The 24,664-nt window shown below is 38.7% G+C and overlaps 1 protein-coding gene across 5 annotated transcripts in view; it reads right to left on the bottom strand.

The window, feature by feature from the left end:
• The window catches only part of B3GNTL1 (UDP-GlcNAc:betaGal beta-1,3-N-acetylglucosaminyltransferase like 1), a 123,579-nt gene extending 99,423 nt beyond the window's left edge, over positions 1–24,156 (bottom strand). For all 5 annotated transcript variants that reach the window (XM_051634697.1, XM_051634698.1, XM_051634699.1 and 2 more), the window contains exons 1-5: positions 23,999–24,156; positions 19,443–19,559; positions 19,221–19,320; positions 14,190–14,254; positions 5,190–5,255 (exon numbers count right to left, since the gene is read on the bottom strand). In XM_051634697.1, the coding sequence (XP_051490657.1) occupies positions 5,190–5,255; positions 14,190–14,254; positions 19,221–19,320; positions 19,443–19,559; positions 23,999–24,058 (408 nt within the window). In that variant the 5' untranslated portion in view covers positions 24,059–24,156. The remainder of the gene's footprint in view (positions 1–5,189; positions 5,256–14,189; positions 14,255–19,220; positions 19,321–19,442; positions 19,560–23,998) is intronic.
• Between the last annotated feature and the right edge of the window lie 508 nt (positions 24,157–24,664).

Here is a 24,664-nt window from a genome sequence, read left to right as displayed (position 1 = left end):
GTGAGCTTCAGTGAAGGTCAGGGAGGGACATGAAATGCCTCTGGCCTAGAGGTTGTTTCTTAAAGCATCAAGCTCAGCTATCTCATTCTATTTTTCATTTCTCCAATTCATTTGCTGATTGTGCAATATTTGTTTACAGCTTTCCCAGAGGCAGATGAACAGGTCTGGGAACTAGTACTGCCATGCATGGTTCAAGTTCACTCAATCCAATCAACTATCTTGGAGTCACACTAACCATCAAAGATAGGCAGAATTGGTTAACACATTCAGATAATGCAATAGCTTAAAAGGGCCTGAGGCACTGCAGCTCTTCATCTAAACCCAAGCTACAGGATATGCCAAAAATTTGCTTTAGAGATGCAAAATAGTGAAAATTTCTCATTGAAGAAATGCAAACTGTATACTCAACATTCTCTCACAGTAAGCTAGTTATCCTGATGTTTGAGAAAGAGGATAGTAATTTCACAACAAAAAGAAAGGTGTTCATTCTTAAACTGGTACAGATCCTCCTCTTATCCAGCCAGTAAAGACAAAAGGAAATAACATTTCTTCTTTCTTTCCTTTGCCTGCATTTTGATTCCAGATGTTGGGAAGAGGTAAGAGACAGTGAGGAAGAGCTTAGCTATTTTCTAACCAATTCTGCAGAAAGAGATACAAAATTTGGAAGTCACATGCTGTTCATGTGCACAGTCATATTATGGAGGACACACACACACTCAAATTAAGCAATGGTGAGAGGAAGAATAAAGTAATACTATGCCCAGCAGGCAGACTGATATCCAAAAGCATCCAGTATAGTTCTAAGACAGGTAAGAAGGTCAGCAAGTTCTCAGTGTGAATAGTAGCACATGTCATTTTAGTCCTGTTCTTTTCTCCTTCCAATATCTAGAATCCTGAAGAAAAAAACCTAAACTGCAAGAGTATTCCAAGTGCTGCACCATTTTTGAAAGCCTCCACAATGACACAGTGGCATGGCAAATGCACCTCAGGCCCAAATGCACCTCAGGCCCAAATGCACCTCAAGTCCAAATGCACCTCAGCTACTCAAGCTCTCCAAGAGTGTGCTCAAACCACATCCACTGATTTCATCTTGGCACAACCCCAGCAGGTCCTGATGCAAGCATGTAGCAACAAGACAACCTGGGAGCAGATACTGCTAGCCACCTCAGCTGTTATTGAAACAAAAAGCTCTGGGACTTCTTAAAGGGTACTACTTTGCTCAAACAAAATATCAGAATACACATGGGACATAGGTGTAAAAGACTGAATTTTGTGTGTGTGTGTGGTTTGGGAAATGATGTTGAAACTGAACATTTCCTGGGCTACTCAAAACTCAGAAGCCTTGCTAAGAGAACACTAGCACGTACACAAAGTTGGATCTCCTCCAGAGGAACACAGGTATAACTAAAATAAGATAAGAAGGCTTGATTTTTTTCAGAATTAAGCAAAATGTGATCTTGACTCTTCCCATTCATTAGCTGCCAACAAAGTATACATGATTTGTGGTTGTAAATAAGCAAGACCTGACTTACTCTGGAGCAATGGGATAGATGTTGCTTCTAGGGATAAACATAAACTACAGCAAGAAATTTTAGTAACAGTTGTTAATTCTCTAGTAACAAAATCATTTCTTATCTGATTAGAGTGTAAGCAATTGGAAGGCATGGCTGTATGCAACATAAGTGCACATCTGCACTGCACAGTCAGTGTCAAAATGCTGGTAGTTATTATCAATAGACAATACAATATCCCTAAGCTTTCCAACTGCTAGAAGCAGGTATTCATGTTGAGCTATCCAGTATAGATACACAAAGTCTTTAAAACTCATGTCTTCTAAGAGTGTCCTATTTGTAGACCCTCTGTCAACAGGACTTGGATATAATGTAAAATATTCACCAAGGGACACAATGTGAGCAGTTCTAGAGAACTGCATTTAATAAAATCATAATGTATTAGTAATTTGTCCTTCGAGATCCAAAATCCTCCACTGTCAGTGTTACTGATGACAGCATGGTTCCATCCTACAAGACTTGTTTTTTGAAAAGTCATCAAGACAAGGACAGCCTAAGAGAGTACAGATGAATTTGCTCTTACTCTTTAAAGCAAGATGAAGTAGTCTACAATGCAGAAAATAAACCTAAGGGCTGCTGCAGTGTTACCCCAGTCATACCCCAGCACGTGAACCTGGGGGCCAACAGCTTGCTTTTTCAGACACCAGTTTCTCTGAAGAAACTTTGATTTCTTTGATTTTTGAAGAAAATTTGATTTCATTGTGTAGCAACCAGGCTTCCAGTTTGGGTAAGGCAATATGCATTTAAGAATACCATGAAAGAAGAACCTAATGCATTAGTTAAGACCTGGGAGAAGACTTCTCTTGGTGGAGAAATTTGAAGACTTTTCTTACCAGTAAAGACAGTAGACTGAAGCCTCCAATATGGCAATATTCCAGCCCACTGGGAATTCTGGGGCTCAATAACAACCAGCAAAGCTAGGATTAGGAATAAAAATTCTGAAAATACACTAAGACTCCATAACATCAAAAATCCAGGTCAGAAGAAGTTGCAAAACAGTGGAAAGTCCAAGTCTGCAAATTAGAATTTCAGGAACAAACCAAAAAAGCTCACTGCTTCACTGGCATTTCTCAAGTTTCTGCTTTTTTCTTTTTTTTCTGCTTTTTAATCTTTTTTTCTCTTTTTTTTTTTTTTTTTTCCACTACTCTGGCTTACAATGCTGACTGAAGTTCGGGTCAGAATTTCAACTACTAAACAGAAGTTATACAAACATCCCCAACCATTTTCTAAGGCAAGAAAACTGAATGGCATGATTATTCTGAGGAATAAGTAGAGAGATCATTCTTTTAAGAGTAGCAGTCCACCTGTCATTGGTCAGTAGATTTGTGGACAGAAGGGCAGCTTTTCTTTCCTCAAAGAAACTCAAGTTGTGTCAGAACTATTGGGAGCTCTGGACCAAATTGATCTATTTGCTCATCAGGAACAGATGTCCCCATTTCTCCTTTCAAGCCTCTGAATTAGAGTTATGTAAAATACAACCCTAACCCAGAAGGTACACTGCACATGGGCATTACAAACATATTCTACACCTGTAAGATGGTAAAACATGTTCCATTCAGTTCAAACACAGATGCATTTCTGCCTTTGTAGGGTTCAAGAACAAAGAAGGAAAATCCTTACACCTAAAAGGCAACCACACAAGGCAAGAAATAATAGAAAATAAGAACCAGTAGAAGTTTAAAGAAAAGGGGGGCAGGGGGAAGGTCATTGCCAAAAGAGCTGCAAGAAAACCCTCTGATCAGTATAAAGCTGAGAGAAAGTGATGGCATGAGACAAGCTCCACCCACAAACACTATGTCTATGCTTTATGTGGAGCACACACCCATCTACCATTTTTCTTGGTGTTTAAAATCTCAATCTGTTCTCTCCATTCATTTCTGAGAATTTTTATACTTTCCTAAATTGAAGATTTTAGGTACTAATATGTCAGATAACTGAAAGGTGGAAATCCTTATTTCCCATCCTAAATTCAAGTGACCTTGGCTAGTTTAATTTAGTAAAGTGCAAAGCTCAAGTTAAGCTTTGCAAATAGGCCAGTAGCACCACATGAAATCAGGACAGTGAGTTTAGATTAATTAGGAGTATGGAAAGAACAAGTCTGTGTTGCTTGGAATATATAATGAAGGCAGCCTGTAGTCTGTTCAGGCACTCATTATCAATTATTCGATTGTCATTTAAAAGTTCATACTGGATGTTGTTAGGCATCAAATTATAACAGAATAGAAACAAAACAGCTAAGGTGTTTTCTAAATAGACTACAAGCTGCTTAGTTTAAATTAGTTTGTTTTTTAAAAGTCTTAATATACAGGCAGAGAAATAATATAAGCAAGAAATATGATAGCCCTTACCTTAGTTTCCATAGGACAAGTTTACTGCATCAACTTGTCTCTCCGGTTTTTGGACATTTTACTACAGAATTACATTACCTGATTCATATCAGAACAAAAACAACTTCAGATGAATAATTTTATTATGTTCATAATATGAACTAGGTTAACTGCTACTCAGGTACTACTAAAACTATAATTTGATAAATTACATTGTCAGGCTTATCAGATTTGATGAGAGACCTAAGACAGGTGGCGCGATGAGCAGGTACACATCCCACCACTGAACAGCAGGTTGTTTGGCAGACATTCCTCAGCTGAAACAAATGCAATAACCTCTACCTTGGAGCAAGTGTTTTATTTAAAAAGGGAAAGTTCAAAAGGTGTTTAATTCCCAGAGAGTGATAATTCTAAAACTGTCTGTTTGATTCCAAGATCTGCAGGAAATACCTTCCTGACGTATCAAGTCAATTGACCTTTCCTCTCCGGATCCCCTTCGTACATTGAAATAAATCTCACAAGAGAAAACACCAGAGATGTGAAAACAATAAGCCTATTTTTGCTGAATATTGTTGACAGGAATACAAACTCAGTTTTCAATTTTACATGGGAATACTTATGTCAATAACCTGGACAAATAAGTAAGTGCCATAAAAAAGTTTTTCTATTTATTATCTTCGGGTAAGGAGAACACACACACAAACTCTCTCTAAAGGATACTGGCCCTAGTCACAGGAATTTCTTTACAATCTAAATAATTTAGATCATAAAAGAACTATCTCGGAGTGTTTCTGGGAGTTAATTTCACAAAAATAGAGAACGGCATCCTAATAATGTTTTCTTTTGCAGACAGATATAGGCAGAAACATCAATTTAACTATAGGCCAGTTTATTAATGATAACCACCCACACATTCCTCACAGTTACTGTTTCTTACACATTACAAACCATAGCTGTAGCCAATCCTTTGCAGCTTTTCAAGTTACTTAGTAAGGCTACATAAAAAAGGCTTTCTCTTTTACATTACATACATGAGCAAAACCAGTATATTTACTTGGAAGAGAGTATCACTGTCATAGGGAGACATCGTTTACTGAACAGAGAAAATAAATGGAAGAAGTTCCATCAAAGCTACTCTTCAGTGCAAGGACTAAAAATTAAGGAAAAGAATACACTGGTTATTGCTTTGCCTCCACCAGCCCTACCATGAAATTGTCATATCCTTTTAAAGATGTATCTGGCACTCTGTAAAAGGAAAACCCACAAACACCCACAAGAAAAAAGTACTCACACTGTTTGGGTGTTGAATGGCAGCTTCGTGCTGCAGTCTAACCCGCTGTGGCATCATCACATCATCCTGGAATAAATAGCACACTGTTACTGAACATAAAAAGGGTCACAGTACAGCACTCAGACACACATTAGAATATGCTGCTAAGTTAACATCATTTTACTGGCTTGTAGTCAGAAATATAATGAGAACAAATATTGAGAGACTTCATACTTTCAGTGGATTAAACTCAGTCCTGTTCAAATTGGAAGTGATCAAAACTACTGACAACTGAGTCATGATCTCAACATCTTAAGAGCACCCACACATTTTACATTTCTAAAGAAGTTCACCACCTCCTTTAGAGTGACAGTGTGTGTGGACAAGGAACTAACTTGATTAAAAGCATGAGATTGGAAACATTATAGTAATATGAGGAATTTTCCTTTGTAGTCTGGCTATACCTTGTTTCATTGATAAGGAAAAGCCTTCAGTCTTTCACAAGTCCAGCAACTTTCACTTCAAAATTCCAGCCAAATCAGTGGCAACAAAAATATATTAGTGCTTAAATATCTAGACCATAGAGGGTTGAATGACCTTGATATAAAGGTGACACTATAGTTTTATCAAAAACAACACAAGGATGAATTAAGTTTTAGAAGTAGATCCAACTATTAAATACAATTCAAGGTTAAAGATAAAGAAATACTAAAACTGACCCTTATCACACAAGTTCACAAAAGATGCAAGGAATACATTGTCAAAGGCATTTTTCTGTATTTTGGATTTAGGATTTATTTAGTAATAAACAAAAGAGATGTTCTGATTTTTAAAGCAAATAGAGTGAAAGAAACCTCTCTGATGTCTCAGCCTCTGTACATCAGTTACTTCAAAACTACAGTTATATTGTTTACTTTATCAATAAGGCACCAGAAAATTCAGGTACTGTATCAGACAAATGTTCCAAAAACCTTTTAGGCTATTTCCCATAAGAACCATAGTCATATTTCATGCCAAATAGAGAGCTGTTTTTTTAAGATTAAGACCTGGTTTTCATCTAAACAACAGGAAATGTATTTTAACTGAGCTTTGTTGACTCCGATAAAAATCACTTACATTTCTTAGATGTCCTGTTAGAGCCCTAAAAAATGAGACTGCAAAAGAAATCTATCAAAAAGCAAAGAATTTCAATGCTTAGAACAATGCAACTGTTATCTTTTATAAGAGACAACATAAGCCCTTGTGGTAAAAGGTTCCACCACTTATGATCCTGCACAACAGAAATAACTCTAACAGGACTTGAACATACACAAAGATGAAAGATAATCTACTTGATTTTAAAAGGTTAAATCAGCATAGAAGTATTCAAACCAAATTCAAATATCCTATTCACCAACCAGGTCAATGTTCTATTTTTATAACCAGACAACTTGACAGGAAAGGTCTAGTTCCCCCTAACAAAACACTTTGTCATTTTGACGCTATTGGCAAAACCAACAAGTCTACAGATTTGGGTCTTAGGCTATCATCAAGATCATCAGTATTCTGAAAAACTCAGCTAAAGAGGGGGCACTGTGACCTCAAAAACTTCAAAATGCCTTTCATTCTTTTTTCCCCCATACATTTTTGTTCTCCACTGCTGGAAAACTCAATGAACTCTTAACCCGAATGAATTTTTTAATTATTTTTTTTCAATTATTTTGTCTTTGGGTTTTTTGGTTTTGCTTTTTTAATTAACAGTATATATGATGAACTGCTGAATAGTTCTGTGATACCTTCCAAGTTCATGGACAGAGAAAATAAGAAAAAAAAAAAAAAAAAAAAAGAACATATGTCTTAGTTTAAGACAAAATCCCAAATACAGCACAAAATAGAATCACATCCCAGACAAAACTGAGTCACATCAGTCATTAAGCTTTTTAGACTCAGGCTGGGAACTTTACAATAAAATTAACTACAAAACCCAACTTTAGTGTTTTACAGATTCTTTACTACTGTGTTGCCAGAATTTGGTTTCTGCAATCAACAGCTTGGTCCTCTTTTTGTTCTAAAACTGAGAGCAAAACCTCAGTAATTAGACAAACATTTTCTAAATTATTTTTCACTCATGTCATGTGAGACAAAAAAGTACCAATCTGAATGTAGCTGTTATCAAAAAGGGAAGTATATTTCATTTGTTTCTGTCTCCTAGGTGCAAGCAGGGAAGAAAACAAGGCTAAATAATTAATCACTCTGAGTATGTAATTTTAAAAACCAGAAGTTTAACAGATGTTTCCACTGAAATTCAATTTTCCCCTCTTAACATGGAAATCTGCAATGGTTGTCCCCTAGAAGAGATAATTCAGACAGATCTCCCCCACTGAAAGAGAATTTAAAGTTAATGCTAGATAAAGGCATGCCTTTATTAAGGATATACTTGTAATACAATGGCTAAATGAAAAGGAATCTGTAAGTAAATCTATTCTCATGTGGCCCCATTCACCAAACTTTGTAGAAAATTTAAGAAAAATCTCAGGTAACAGCTGGGTTCACTGTCATCTAAATCTGCACACACATGCAATGCACACAAGGCCTAGCAGGTAAACAGCAACAAAAATAAAGCAACATAAATAGAAGCTTAGTTTAGGCACTCAAAGTGACCCAGAAGGTATAGGAATTTTGTTGATTACAAACATGCTTTCTGTGCTCCAGTGTCCAATCTGAGTAGGAAAACAATTTGCTGAAAGATGGGAGAATGAAAAGGACTTTATTTCACATGAAAAGCCAGCAGGGATTTCTAAACAAGCCCAGATGTGTTTCTGCCAGTGGGGGGCCATGATCTCTATCACCTTTCAGTCCCACAGACATTCTGCCTGTTTGTGTTCCTATCACATCCATCCCTTCTGAAGAAAGCTGACTTGCTCCTGTCAAGTTCCACCCAGTTTACAGATGCTGCCAAATCAGCAGAGCTAGTTATACAACTATCAGCTGGGTTGTTTTCCTTCCAACCAGAGGCACCATTCTTTATAAAAACACACACAATTTATACTGAGCTAATTGTTTTGTTTTACTTTACTCCTGTTTAGTTGAAGAAAAGGAAAACTAAGTCAATAGACTGAGTTTAGGGATACTACTCAAAACTGTTGTTGCTTTAGTACACATTGCTTAAAACCATTTGGGTAAACTCAAATGACAAGCATTCACTGGCCTCTTCAAACAGGCCATCAGACTACACTGAACTCCACAGTGATAACTTGATATTTCCCTTAAAAGAGGGGTTTTTGCACTCCAGAAAGTAATAAAACATAGAACTCAAAGTGCAATATGCACTTTTAAAAAACAAGACACTGAATATAGCTCAGTATTGAACTGCTTTCTTAAGCTCTCATTACAGCCTCAGTATCATGAGCTTTTGTGAATTCCTTCATATTTGGCTGCTCAAAAAGAAAAATAAAGGTGAGCTGACACACTCCATCCTCACAATAAAAGCACCTTCTTTCCACTGCAGCTATTACATCTAAAATACAACCTTTAGCAACACCAGGAGGAATGTTTGGAGATTCTATGCTGTTTCAATCTTGTCTTTCAATCCATCAAGTGGTCATTCATTTATCCTGCACCTGCTCAGACTGCAGCGAAAAATCTTTGCTATTGTTCAGTTCAGCTCCTTGAACCAGGGAAGTAAAAGGCCTGGGACCTCCAAAAACTGGCCCATCAGCAGCACCATCAAAGCAAACACACTGATCCTAGGCAGGTTTTTAAAGCAGCCCCACATTATTAATCACATTAGAACTCTGATTGCCACACACAAGTCACCTGAGCAGAAGACACCCTAATGATTTGTCTGTACTTGCAAGATCATAAGAAAAAATACTACTTCTCTGTTTCTACTTCTGATTTAAATGGAAAAAGAAGGGGACAACAAATAAAACACTTCAAAGTTTAAGAAGCTGACTTGATTGAGCATCTTTCTTGTCCTGAGCATGGCAGCAAAAAGGTGTACATGGGAAGATATACTTGGTGTTCTTATGCACCTGAATGACTAGCACCTCCCATCAATATAAAATTAATCTTCCTACAGAATCTTTTAATTCAGCTCTTAATGGATCAGGAAATTTCTCCTGTCAAGGCAGCTCCCACCTAGGTGCCTTTGTACATCAAATGCTGTCATGTGCCTCTCCATATCTAGCTCTTCTGTAGTCACTTGCAGATCACCCAAGATCCTCCTCACAATTACATCACTGGAAAAGTACATGAGTGTCTGCAGGCAAGGGAAGCAAGGAACTCACCAGGTGTTCAACAGCAAAGGCAGTGAACTCAGAAAAGAGTAAAATCCTCACTGTCAATTCCAAACACCCACTTTAACTAATAAATAGATGAAGGTATGTGCAGAGAGAGGGTATGGCAACCAGATTCTGAACGTTTGCTTCTTCATTTATGAAATAAATTAACATTCCAGATTAAAAAAAAATACAAAAATGAAATGCTTCTAATACATGGACTTCTTCACAGAAAAAAAACCACAAAAGGAATGATGCCTGCAAGTACTCATAGACAGATTTTTAGGTGCTCATTAGTGTTTCAGAAACATGCACAACTCTTTTCTGGACAGAAGAAGCTTCTGATAATGGAGTTCATCACTACACCCACTTACCTGCTATTTGAGTAACAGTTTATTTCAGTTTTTAAATCAGAAGATTAAATTTGCAAGGAATGGTATGTTAAAACAACAACAAAAAAAACAAATGCATGAAGTCTGATCACTGCTTTATTTCCTAAGCTATACAGCTGTCAACTTCAAAGAAAGGAATAATATTTTAAAAGTTTATTAGTGTCTGTAATGTATAATGGCAACTAACAATAAATCCACCTTTCCAAAAGCAGCAAGTTATGGAAACTATAAAAACAAGCAGCTGTGTTTATAATGGAAAGCCAGCTTGAAGGCTGGAGTCCCTGAAATATCTAGCAAGTCTGGTTAGCTAAAGTCCAGCCACCTTCTTCCAAGACCTTTATGAATACCCCCTCAATAGAGTGTTTTTAAACTTAAAACTCAAGAAAAGCATGCAATTTCACAGCAATTAAGAATTAACATTCTCAGCTCCTAGCGGCCAAGCTCACAAACGGAAGGGCACAGCCCAGCAGCTGCCAGCTCAGCCATGGGAATGCTGATTCCTCTGGCCCACCCTCACTTGTGGTGAAGAAAACTGAACTATTTCCCCATGTCATTTTCAACGACTAGCAAGCAGTGCCCCCATGACAACGAGGTTTAGAGTTACATCTTTGAACTGGTCAAGAATCTCAGAAACAGCAACTCATTGCCAACAGAGCCTTTCAAAAGACTAAAACAAGTGTGTCAAGGACTCACAGAGTCTCAGAGTGGTTGAGGTTGGAAGGGATCTCTGAAGATCATCTAGTCCAACCTCCCTGCTAGTGCAGGATCACCTATATTAGATCACTCAAGTGAGCATGGCAGGGTTTGAAATGCTGCAGGTCAAAAAAGGACATGTTTTTATATTTCTTCTTTAACAGTCAGGAACCCTCCAACAACACACTGATTAAATCTGAAATAATGGGACATGACACAGATTATCAGAATGAAATGAAAATATGCTCCTTTTTAAAGAAATACAGTTATAGAAGTACAGGCAGATTTAAGTGAATGTCCATGAAAATAGCAGTTCACAGCAGAATATGGAATTTCTAGTGTAAGAATCCTGCTGTGCTGCAACTGGGTAAATTATTGTAACAAAGATGGTAACCACCCCAGAGAACCAACTAGCTAAGGTTACAATAAAATTCAACCAGTAGATAAAGTAACTGCAGACAATTTGAAGAAGAGTTAGTGAAATGTTTTTGCAGAATTAATTAATTATATTGTCATTATGACCATGATTTTCTGAAACTATAAATGTTAAATATGAACTATTTGTATTGTATCTTCAATTTTTGTATTGTATCTTCAATTTTCTTACTTGTTCTCCTGGTGGGAAAAATGCCTCAGTAGCTTAGAGGTGCAATCTGTAACAACAGCCACAGCAAAAAAAACTCCAGAATAGTTATTAGTCAAACAGCTGCCACTTCATACTAGAATAGGCTGATCAAATTCTGACAGTTCTGAGCTCTGTAAACTTTTTTTCCACATTTCTTCCCAATTTGTTGTCCTCACAAATCTGTGTTGAGAGACAGAACACAAGCAGCTTGTCTCCAGCTGGAATGGCAAGCAAAACAGACTCTCTGGAGCCAGTACTTTCAAAGATGCTCCTGAATATGCTTGTACATTAATTAGACTCAAAGAAGTGAAATGAATGTATAAGGATCCACAAGATATTTGTTAACCTATATGAAATGTATACAAGCTACAGTCTCATTTCTCTCCACATGCACCTATAGCAAACCTGAAATGATGGCAGTGCTTCTGAAGGTCAATTCTGTGGCATTACTGCAGCACATTCCAAAAAGCTGATATCAACATTCCTTCCTAGAGAGCTTGATACTGGATTGGTGACTGAAATGAAGAAGGTAGGTGGTGTGTAGAAGCAGAGCTGTTAAACAGCTGGCAACATCTGTGTCTCAGCTATTATCACACCACATTTACTAACTACAGCCAAAATATTGAGCAATATTGAGAACTGCAGCAGTTTCCACATTTGTTTTATTTCCTCTGATCTCTTCTCAGAAAAAATGGCACTCACAAGGAGAGGCAGCAGAAAATACACTTAAGTAATGCCAATCACTTAGTGTTTCTTTTGTCTCAAGGCTAGGTTTCTGTTTTGAAGCATCTAGCTCACTAGCAGGAATAGAAATGTGTAGAACAGAAAATCTTGCTAGTTTATTCCAAGCTTATCCTCACTGTAAGTCATAAAATTCTCAATCAAATGCCTTTGTGTAGGTTTTATTATATTAAATATAAACTTCTGCTAATTACAATCTTGCAGAAATCCAAAATCATCACCTGTTACATTCCTTAGTCATTGTAATTTGTTTCCCTGATGTTTTCTTATCCTTCATAGCTAGACATCAAATAGAAACAACACAGCAACATGAAGATGCATACTGTATAAACACCATAAGTAAACAGCAAATTAATAATTTTAAAGAAACCTCTATAAAGATACTAATTAATATCATTAGAAGAATTTGTATTTCTGGCTTACTGCTAGTGATTTACAAACAACTAGATCCATCTGCATTGAAAAGAAATAATCCAAAATTTAACTCAGAACATTATTCTGTACAGATTTGAGAGAAGAATATATGAAGCTCCATGGAACAAGAGAACAACAGGTTAATTTGTCACTTGTAAATACATGGACTAAGGTAACTAAAGTCAACATAATTATGTATGTAACTCATCCTACACACGCCCTAGAATGCCCCATCCAACATGGTATCTGCCCAAGCCTGGAATACCCAAACTTTGCAAAACATAAATAAGATCTTTCTTTTTCTTTCTTTTTTTTTTTTTTTAGATATGTAAACAGTTTCTCTGACTCTCAATATAGGAGAGTTAAATCCATGGAATCATTCATATAAATTAAATTAACTCTTGGGTTTGTGTCAAGCAAAAGGAACTCGATCCTGACTCCATCTCAACAAAACTGGCATCACTCCAGCCACTTCATGGCATAATTTATCATGTCCATAAAAATCTGGTGAGTCAAGTGATCCAGAGCAGTGGATTTTGTGCTCATGCTTCCTCAAAATAATCTGGTTACAAATCAGACACTAGTGCTCAGTGCTGGATATGAAATACTTATTTTTTTGATGTATGAGCAACTGACCTTTCCAAACACCATTAATTGGTATAAGTGATTGTGAGTTCTGTGTATTCAATGGATGTTCAAATTTTAATTTCTGAAATGCCCATACACAGCCATATGTATCAGATACTGCATTTCAAAGCTTCATCCTCCGTAAACATATACAAAGATTTACATGAAATACACTCTGTAAAACAAACAAAACCCACAGCCAAACTGGTAAAGTGCAACTAGGATAAATTCAAATAAACTCATTTCAAAAGGCATGCTGTTTTGCTAAATACAGTAATAACTTAGTAAAAAAAATAATGAAGACCAGGAAAGCCACCTGCAAAACTTTAGTTTCTTCAATGGTTAGATAAGACATTTCGGCTGCACTGCCTTAGCTCAGAAGAAATCTACCAGTCCTTAACCATGTCCTGCAACAGTACAATGATTAATTCACAACATTTAACATACACATGAACAAATCCTTCTGTCTAGTTGACACAACAAATGGAGATTTCAAACCAAAAGATCACCCAAATTAAAACCTGTGTCATTATAAGGGTGTAGAGCTTACATCCCTGCTCTCATGACACTTTCTAACAAGCATAGAGAACCGTAACACTAATTTGAATCCTACCTGAAAATCAACACTTCCAGCACCCATTCCTCCTAGTGCTACACTAAACCATAGTTCAGTTCCAGTTCAGAGGAAAGAACCAATCTTAAGGTGAAATTACATGAGCTCAGTGAGCCTTAAAGGTCCTGCTCTTCTTGCCTGATCCTAGCCACATGGCACCACTCCTCAGATCAGCTATGCACATTTGTGAAACCCTCCACTGCAATATTAAGCTGCATGAAGTCAGATAGTTATCTGTGGGCAAGTGAGCTGAATGGGTTCACAGAAGGTATCCAACAAAGGACAGGAAAAGAAAATTCAAGATGGAAGGTGAGACCTCTCCTATTTTGCATCAAAAAGGCATTAGATTAGCTCTTAGTTTCTCATCAATATAATTTTCTGAAGAATGGGGTAAAGAAAAATCCTGAAAACACCTAAATACCTGCCTGGTCCAACTCTGCTCACAACAGCTTGTGATATCCAATAGGATCAAAGAATGGTGCGAAGCTGTAGGTTTTTCTACAGGTTGGAAAACAGCTATACAGCTATAAATAGCAGTCAGCATGTTTAACACCCAAATACCTTTAAAAAGCTTGTCTTTAAGGCAAACCAGAAACTATATTAAAAACAAAAGAATTTTATTGATTAAACTGAGTTAGACAAAAAACATTAACTTACTGAATCCAGGAAGCAGAGATAGGTTCCTGAGCTCTGCATTACTGCTTGATTTTTAGCAAATCCAACTGTTGAGAAAACAAAGATAAATTACATGGTAGTTTTGACCTTTGTATTTTTTTAATCTTGCTACAGTCAGGAACAGATGAAAGGAAATTAAAAAAATATCAGGTGAAATATGCAATTTTTCCATACTTAAAATGAGGTAATTTGTAAATATTTTGATGGTATGCCTGTTTCAGTCTTCTTCTCTGAGTGATTATCAGTGGTATGTGTTCAAAGTCTACCACCAAGTAGAATTAGATGATGTTCACTAACCCTTCACAAAGTCATGAGAGTCCATCCACCCAGGTTTCACATCCAGTACCTCAGATCACAGAATGGTTTAGGTTGGAAAAGAACTTTAAAGGCCTTCTAGTCCAACCCCCCTGCAATGAGCAGATGCTGAAAACCCTTGGCTGTATATACATATTCATCTCTTAAGACATAATAAAGAGAAAAAAAATCATAAAAAGGCAAAGAAGGAACAAGAGATCACTAGGCAACTTGTTCTCCCCATCAGAGGACCAGGTCTTCAGAAGCACAAGAAAAAGTTCTGTTCCATTATGCTTCATATGCAAACACCAAAACTGCATGTGCCATCAATGCAATGGCACGTGTAACTCAGAGGGGAGCCCAAGTGGAAGAATGTATGGACAAGGAGTACAAACCTGGCTCATTTATACCACACCATGTTACACCACCTGTGGAAGACCACACTGAAATACAAATTCATTACAACATTGGCATCTAAGGTCTTTTAGTTTCTGACCCTCTGACACTTGTTGAATCTGTTACCAAGCCACTGCAGGAAGTTAAACCAGAAGAAAACTTTTTTGTCAGCTTAATTTCTGAAGCAGATGACAGCACTGGAGGGTCAAACAAACAGCAGAGCTAGAAAAATGGAGAGGGCAACAGGAATACATAGGCAAGGGTAAGGATGGGACTGCAGCAATCAGATGAACTTAGCTTACCTCTAAAATACATCTGCTAGGTAGGAGCCTTTACCTGGGATAACTTTTGTATGTAGAAAAGGCCTACCTAGGAACATTCTTGGTTTTGAAATCTTCTCCCAGGCAGCATCGTAGGAAAAAACCCACATCATATCAAGTGTTGTTCTGCAAAAAGCTATATTAATTCCACTTGGTCATATATTTATGTATTTATGAAACTAAGTCAGTGCAAGCCAGCCAAGGATTGCCCTGATGTGCAAACTAAATGATAGGAATATATGAGATGCTGTGGAGCTTTTCCTCTCCAATGGGAAAACTGAAAATATCAAGCCAGACAATCTCACTATAAAGTGGAGAGGAATAATTTTAAATCATATCATCCCTAAAGTTCCTGATTTTGCATTTGAAAAAAAGCTGACTTCTGTAATTCTCTACTCTTTTTATGGGACACAGGTTTAAGTTTGCTCAGGAAAGAAATGTAACTAGGCTCAAAGGTTCACTTAGTTTTAGCACTCATGCTCCTTGGCTATTTTGCCAAGTTGTTCAAGTACAGAAAGAGACTTATGACTGCATTTCTTAGTGCCTCAAAGGAACATTATGTCAACTACCAACAGAACACAACTAATAAAGGGTCTTCCTGATAACGGTGTTAGTATTTTCTTATGTATTTGGGGTATTTTAATCCTCACCTTCTTTTCACCAGGGATTTCTTGGACCTATTATCTTACAGTACATTTACTTATTCCTTTATGCACCCATATTAATATCTACTCTCACATATACAATTACGCTCATTCTCCTTGCTATTGGCAGAAGAAAAAGCAGCTGGCAAAGTCAGCAGCTACCACAACAGCAGAGCTGAACCCTGGCATGAGCAGTTTTAGAGGGGAAACTACAGATTCAAGTTAGCAGGTCTGGACACGCCTAACAAGCCAATCCCTAACGCTGAGGAGGTCCCTACTAAAGAGATAAAAGAACAGGAAAGAACTAAATTTGCCCAATGTCATTAAATCATTACTCTCATACATTATTACGAGCTGTAAAGCAGCCTGTAATTACATTTCAGTGCTGTCATTACTATACTCCAATATTCCAACAGTCTTCAGTAGAAAATAATTAAGTACTAGCCATCAATTACATAGAAAAAAAAAACGTGAAGGAGACTCAGGAGCAATTACAGGATGACAATTATATTACTCCATGAACTTTCTGAAATATTTCAGATATTGTTTTCAAGCAAAACCCTTTAAATAAATAATTACCTACTTAGTATTTGTTATGAGAAAAACTGGGAAAATATTTCTTTCTAAGATTAAGAAAGAAATCATCCTTAAGCTTTTTATTTTTTTAGAGGGGAGAGAAGAAAAGGCACATACTTCAGGAATTATTAATAAGAGAGATATCACTCCCTGTAGAAGAAACCAGATACTAAAAGTTGTTTCACCACAATGAATCCTATGTTTGGCATGAGTAAAACATTTTATTTAATATCAGTCTACTGAAGAAAATCAAATGTTTGTGCCAGGTCTCTGAGTTTTGTAAGGCCTGCTTACTTGGTGAAAAGAGCCTGTTCCCATGGTTACAGCCATAAAAACTTAAGCCTCAGTGAGATATTAACATTCCTCACTCTTGGAAAGAAAAAGGTTTCCTTTTTTTAGGCAAGTGACCCTTTCTTTTTTTCTAGGTTTCCCCCCTTTCTTTTACATGTTAGAAAAGAATCAGAAATAAATCCTAATCTTGTGTAAATAGTTGAAGATGTGAAGCCTGACTAGTACATTGTTTCTGTACTAAAGCATCTTCTTTTAAAGGAAAGACTCCTTACAGTTGTAACTAGTCCTTAACATAATAAAAGTAAATCACTGAAAGCAAACAAATACTGTGGTTTTCAAGTAACCTGCTCCTAAAAGGTAACAACCATGAAGAAAAGATGTCCTCATTTTAATGGTGACCTGAGAGTGACTTACACATGAATAAGCTTGGTTTTCTTTTTTTAAAAAGAACTAGGCATTTCATAGTATTATTTAAAACAATGTTCACAGCTGCATCACCCACCCCTGATTTATTATAGATTTGTTCAGGTTTCAGTTATCACAACACTGACAAATGCAAATTTTTTTTACTTTTTTTTTTAAATTAATCTGACATTTCTCTAATGGCACAAAATACTTTTAGTTCACAACTTGAACTTAGTTTTAGTTTCAGTTCCTAAACTGCAAACATGCACTGACTTCAGAATTTTAATATAAATTATTGTGAAAATATTGCACCCGTGTGTTCTTGCAAAAAAAACAACCCCTAGTTTACACACATGATTAATACAGTACTCTTAGGAACAAGACTTTATACATAGAAAAGTTGGTTAATAGTATTTTTATTAATACCATCTTGTTATATATTTTCCATTCTTACAGAGTATTTTGTAAGTATCATAATTAACCACCTCTGATATTATTCTTTAACTTTCCCTGAGAAATCACAACCTACTTTGCTTCTAGATCAACAACTACTAAAAGAAGTAAGAAGTAAGATTTGAAAGAAGATTGATCACCAAATAGTTGAGGGAGGAGAAAAGAAGGACAGATAAATTTCCAGGAAAACAAACAATTCTTGATATTGCTCAACTCCAGTTTTATCAGTTGCCCAAAAGAGAAAAATTCCCTCTACAAACCTTGCCTGTCTTCTGTCATCACCAGCTCAATAATGCTAATATTTCAAGTTGCACTGTCAAAACAACAACAGTTCATGCTAGAGGTAGTAATACTAAAAATATTTACAGCAACAGTTCTACTATGTCACCTCAGTATTGCTAGGTCTGACAAGAGTTTAAAAAGCAGCTTTAAAGTAGTCTATAGTTAAAAGAAATGCCAGTAAACAAAGTCAGGGGCCTATATCAAGTTGCAGATTAATGCAGTGCACAGATTTATTTGTGTGTTTCAACAAGGGGATAAAAATTAAGCCTTCTGAAAGAGAATTGGGCTTTTGCACAATCAGACCATTTTATAGAGACTGTAATAAGCTTAGGTTTATTTGTTACAAACAGGATGTTTTGTTAAAAACCAGGAAATCGATCAGATTTTGTGTTACAGTGTTTCCAGTGCACCTTGAAGTGAGGTAAATTGAAGGACAAGAATTTGGAACCAGTTTTATATCCGTTCCTACCTGTCTACTCTCTGTTACAAAATCTAGAATGACAGAAACATTAGTTAGGCAGCTCCATACAAAATGTTAGCACACTGTTCTGCTTGCTTTATCCTGCTGTTGTTCACCTTCAGAACATTCACACACAGACATTCAACACCAGCTTCCTCAGAGCACAATATACTTTAGTATCTATTTACATTTGAGCAAGCTTGTCTGCTAAAATCCATAAACATAAAACAACCAAAAAAAGCAAAAGAAAAACTGTTACATACATGTTTGTTATCTTCTCCTGTAGGGCAGTGTAATTCATGTGAGGATGTCAATCAATAGGGAATCACATCACACACCTCTCTGGCAGCTCACTACACACACTGTTTCACCCCTTGTGTAAACAGGAATTTAGTGAGAGCCTTTAGCTCACATCAGAAGTTTTCTGAAACTGGTATTTTGATCTGATCAACAACAGGGATATAAAAAAGGTGTTTTGTTCTATTTCAGAGTCCACTCTACAACACTGAAAAATATGCATTTACTTTTTCAATCATTAGGCACGAAATTTAGTATTTTTTTCTCCTTAAAACCCATCTCCAGAAGGTAAATCAGGTATCAGAAAGGCAAATTAAAATTGTAAGCATTAACAATGTTGCATATACCACAATTAAATATTTTGCAGAGTTGAGCACAAGCATTAAGCCAAGTTCTTCTTTCCTGGAAGAATAAAGAAATTCTACAGTGCCAAAACCAACCAGGCCAAATTCTAAATTGGAATGAGTTTTTGAATAGTGAGCTGTGGAAAACAATGTTTTTATTTTCCAATGCAATGCAAGTGGCTACAATGACACTTCTCAAACTGAGAAAGAGAAGATGCTTGTGATGAAAAAATCACTGTTAAGCTACATACCACCTCGAGGTTGAGATGAATCATTACTACCAATGATCACTGGAACACCAGCATCTTCCAACTTGATCTTCCATTTTTCAATTATTGCAGATGAACCATCCTAGAAAAATGATGACAGACACAGCTATTGTAACTCCTGTGCTGAACCACGGCCCGAGCCAACAATTCCTGTCAGAGACAGTATTTACTTGGACAGCATTTAAAATAAGCTCTGAAACATACCTTACTGGCATCATTAAAAACTGACAGCTCCATGGTTCCTTGAAAATCTTGCTCCCAAACTGACTTCAAGCATTCATCCAACCAGCATTCGCTGTTGTGAACAGGCACAATGACAGACTACAAAAAAAAACCCAACAAAAACAAAACAAAAATCCAGCTGTATGTCAGTAAGCACTAAACTATTTGTTTAATTGCAGAATAAGGATATTGCTTAAAAGGGGAAGTGCTAGATCCTTTTGAAACTTTGACCAAAAAATGCACCTTGAAAACATAAAAGTAGGCCAAGTTCCTTTATTTTCATTACAAATACATTATTTGCTTTCTTCTCTATCAAGTGTTTTGATTTCTACAAGATGGCTTTTGGCAGATCTCTAAGGAAACAACAGAGACCACTGAACCAGCAATGCTAACGGAACATCTAACCTGTTACTAGTATTCCTGCATTTCTTAGAACACTCTTTACTCCCATCTTCCATTAATACCTCTTACTCATCCACTTCTCTTTAAGCTTACTGCATAATTGGAGATGATCACATATGCAGCCTGTACCCTTGGGCTCTAGCCAAGTTTTAAAAAATTATTCTACCTAAAACTGCTACTAAGCACACTAAAAGATGACACATGACACAGTTCCCCAGTCTACCATTTCAACAGCAGGCTTTCCTCCTACAGCCTCTGTTGTTTCAGCCACATAGATACAAAGCATGACAATCTACATGTAACATTTTAAAATTGGTTAGAAACCAGAGACAAGGGATTTCCTTGTTCAATTAATCACCATTGTTCTAACTACCCCCAAAAGCTAACAACCTCTCCAAATTCTTTCAGTATCTCAAAAATTAATACATCCCATCCAGAGAATGCAAGTCCAAAGAAAGTAGCACAGTAAGACACTGGTGATGCTGGTGAAGAGAGAGCCCAGACTGGTACCTGTTAAGGTTACTAAGGCAAAGAGCATAAGTAACATCTAGAAGTCTCACGGGACATTTTAAGAAGTTCCTAGAAACAGAACTTAAACTCCTTATTGTGTGTTGCCACTGGAAAGGTACAGCTTGAAAAAACAGAGTAGTTCCTATAGTAAGGATGTGGGAATCTTAACCAACAAAACCCAAGATGGTTAGTGACAATGAACTCTTCCAGGTTTAGTGACATGTGAGGACATGTACATTGTGCAAATACATGCAAATGCATCCAGTAGCAGCCAGACATACTCTGTGAAAATTGAGGAGTGTATGTTTTTGTTTGTTTTTACCAAGTATGATGTCACTACACACAGGAATTGCAGTTTGATATACGGTACAATAATTAACAAGTAGGAAACTTAACATTGCAGAGCAAGATAAACAAAAGAACCTATTATTATCTAAAATAAATTAACATCCCATTTTTTGGCAAGATGCTGTAACACAGGAGAGGTGTATTTAAAAGAAGCTATGAAAAATTTTAAGCAAAGCAGGACTTTCACCATTGTTTTAGAAGGATAAATTAGTAAAATAAGGAGAAATGAAAAAATTAAAATGTGAAATTGATTGCTAAACATTACAACTACAACATACAGACAACAAAAGTATTTCAGAACTATATCTCAGATTAGTACTTTGAGACTTAATAAGCAGAAATCTGACACTCTAAACCAAATACTCAATTTACTCAGGACAGTAATATCTTTATGTCTAGATGGCAATTAAAATACGACCCTGTATATTCATACTAATCAAATATATTCATTCAGAAAGAAAAGGGTTCTCCAAATCTTTCAGTGACAATATGAACCAGCTGCAGTTTTGCACATCCAGAAAAATCCATTATTTTCCTTTTTTCTCCTAATTTACACAGTAAAAGTTGGCTAATGCCATCACAAACTAGCTTCATATTGGCTTGAAAACCATAATACTGGAACTTCTTTGCTTTTTTCCCTAAGGAACTCGCGGTTTAATAGCAAGATTATGTTAAGATCTCTCTGTTTAGTTTGAACTGAAAGTAGGAAAAGCAGTACTTGAACAGCAGCACAGACCAATCCATAAATACCTGATGGCACTAAGGTACTCTGAACTCAACATCATTACTCATACTATATTAGCATGCTTCTAAACACATTTTTGTGAACAAGTTCTCCTTCCACAGAACTATCACAGCAATATTGAGCTAGATACCTGCCAAAATAAAGTACAGAGCTGAATTCCTTAAGACACCTCTGTCATAATTCAAAAACTTATAAAAATGACTGTATAGAGCAATATGATTAAAATATCAGAGTACTGCTAATACTGTATACTAAAGATTCCTTAGGTTCTACCATTCTTAATCAGTTCTCTGTTTTGCTGTGTTTGCCTTTTCTAATAAGCCAAAAAGAAATTAAAATACTGCAGAGCTAAACTTTCATGTGTCCCATGTTCATTTCTGCACATGGAGCCTGGCTTAAAAGTTAGAGATGGGCCCTGTCCTGAACTAGGCCCTTGTAAATAAACACCATTGTGTGGCTCTGTCAGAACTCTTCAGTCCCTTTGGTGCATTTTAAGAGGGAACACATGAAGCAGGGCACTATTTCACTGACAGGCCTGGATTCATACTGAAAAAAAAGCCCAGCTGGTAGTAACCTCAAGAGACCCTCTCACTCCTTCTATCCCCAAACAAGATAACAACAGATGTATCACTGCTGACAAACCATAATGTCTCTAGGGACAGCACCACCAACCTTGCTAAGGCAATCTAGAACAGCAGGCAGAGGGAGACCTGGAGCACAGCTTTCCCAATGGCTGAAGTCCTTTTGCTGCAGTTGATGCCAACTACTACTTCCCAATGCCAGCACATACTGTCATAGAATCATAGACTCATAGAATCACAGGGGCTGGAAGGGACCTCTGAAGATCAAGTCCAACCCTCCTGCTGCAGCAGGAACACCCAGGGCAGGTCACTCAGAAAGGCATCCAGACAGGTCTGGAAAGTCTCCAGAGAAGGAGACTCCACACCCTCTCTGGGCAGCCTGTCCCAGGGCTCTGTCACCCTCACAGGAAGGAAGTTTCTCCTCATGTTGAGGGAGCTTACTCTTCTAGTCCTTTTTGCAGCAGCCTTCCCTATCTTTAAAGACTGTTACCATAACAGCGAACTGCAGAAACACACAGAATGCTCTATCAAAGTCATTTTGAATCAACACGGGGACATGAATTGCATACCAGTGGGCTTTTGTCATTACAAGATCAGCTGAGTGACAACTGAGTCAATTACAATTTCACTAGGTGAAACTGACTTGTACCAGAATCCAACAGAGGAGCCTTTTCATGGCCTATAAACCAAGTACAATGGTTAGAAATACAGAACTATGAATCAGATCTGGATTTGAGAACTGTGACTCTACCTGGTCTTCCCTGAACTTCACACATTCTAGAGTAAGACCTGAAGCAGTTTTGGGGTATTTTTAGTAACATAGCTTTGCCATCACTAAGCTGAAGATGATTCTTGGCTTTGCTGCAAAATTAATGTTCATGGATGGTGAAAATGACAGAATGTGAAATGGTTACCAGGTACTTCAATCCCCTTTATTCTACAAATGTATTACTCAACCAAAACCACTCCTTTCTTCCCTCAGCTAGACCACTGGAAAACAATATATCACCCCAACCACTGAAGAGGACAAATGGGAGGTTAAAAAAAGTTACAAAAACTGTGCAACTGAAAAAAGAAGAATTCTCTTATTTATGGCATTACAACCACCATCCTCCACTGAGAATATATATGATAAACAACTCCAAAAGAATGTTAATTTCAGTTTCCACACAACTCAGCTAAAGTTGACTGCTACCTGCCCTCACACCTCAATGTGGAAAGTAGATTTTAAAATAATTTCTGCTCTTCTGAAGATTTCATGTAAGTCAGAAACTATTATTTTTAAATGAAGTTTTCATGAACCACAAACCATTTAGAAGCTGATGGCTGCTGGCAGAAACATACTGATTTTGTCAGATCCTGCATAGGAGATACTTTAAATAAACCCAAAAAAAGATCTTTCAGGCCACAAACCTTGACTTGCCTTTAGGGCCCGAGACGCTGAAGCCGTTAATAATTTTTGTTAATAATTTTGCTCTGATCTGTATGGTTTTGCTTTTGGGATACATGCCTCACTGTATCTAAACTGTTGCCAAGGCCCATCAAGTGATGCGTGTATGTATTTGTGAAACAAAAACCTAATTTTAAAGAAAAAACAACCAAGCGACACAAAACCAGTGTTAACAGGGAGCAAGCAGAGAATCAAACACTGGAAGAGGAGTTTAAAACCATCTTTTGGAACGCCCCGTCACCAAACGCGCCCTGCCTGCCAGGCGGGAAGGCCTGTCCTGCCGGAACCCTCCCTGCGCCGGGCCCCGGGCCCCAGAGCCCCCGGGCCCCAGAGCCCCCGGGCCCCAGAGCCCCCGGGCCCCAGAGCCCCCGGGCCCCAGAGCCCCAGAGCCCCCGGGCCCCAGAGCCCCCGGGCCCCGGCACGGGCGGGAGCGGGGCCCGGTGCGGCCTCGGGGCCCGGTGAGGCCTCAGGCCGCCCTCCCGGCCCGGCCCCAGACACGTACCACCCGGGCAGCGCGGCGGGCTGTGGCGGGGCTCCCGCCAGCCCTTCCCGCCTCCGCCATGGCCGCCCCGGCCCCTCGGGAGGAGGAGGAGCCGCCGGAGGGGCCGCCCGGAGGGGCCGCCCGGAGGGGCCGCGCTGCGGGAGCTGCCCCCGCGCTGCCTCGGCCGCCGCGGGAGGAGCAACGATAGAGGCGGGCGGCTGGAGCGGCTGGAGCGGCCGGAAGCGGCGCCGCGCGACGCTCTAGGGCGGCGCGGAGCAGCGAGACGCGGCGGGGCCTGGCGGAGGCTGCGGAGCTGCCCGGGGGTCCTGCGGGGGTCCTGCCCTGGGACCGGGGGTCCTGCCCTGCCCGGGGGTCCTGCCCTGGGACCGGGGGTCCTGCCCTGCCCGGGGGTCCTGCCCTGGGACCGGGGGTCCTGCCCTGCCCGGGGGTCCTGCCCTGCCCCGGGGGTCCTGCCCTGGGACCGGGGGTCCTGCCCTGCCCCGGGGGTCCTGCCCTGCCCGGGGGTCCTGCCCTGGGACCGGGGGTCCTGCGGGGGTCCTGCCCTGGGACCGGGGGTCCTGCCCTGCCCCGGGGGTCCTGCCCTGCCCGGGGGTCCTGCCCTGGGACCGGGGGTCCTGCCCTGCCCGGGGGTCCTGCCCTGCCCGGGGGTCCTGCCCTGGGACCGGG

This window comes from Apus apus, chromosome 17 (assembly GCF_020740795.1).
Source record: "Apus apus isolate bApuApu2 chromosome 17, bApuApu2.pri.cur, whole genome shotgun sequence".
Classification (NCBI taxonomy): domain Eukaryota; kingdom Metazoa; phylum Chordata; class Aves; order Apodiformes; family Apodidae; genus Apus; species Apus apus.
The sequence above is the reverse complement of the archived record's forward strand: the minus strand, read 5'-3'. Positions and strand labels throughout refer to the sequence as shown.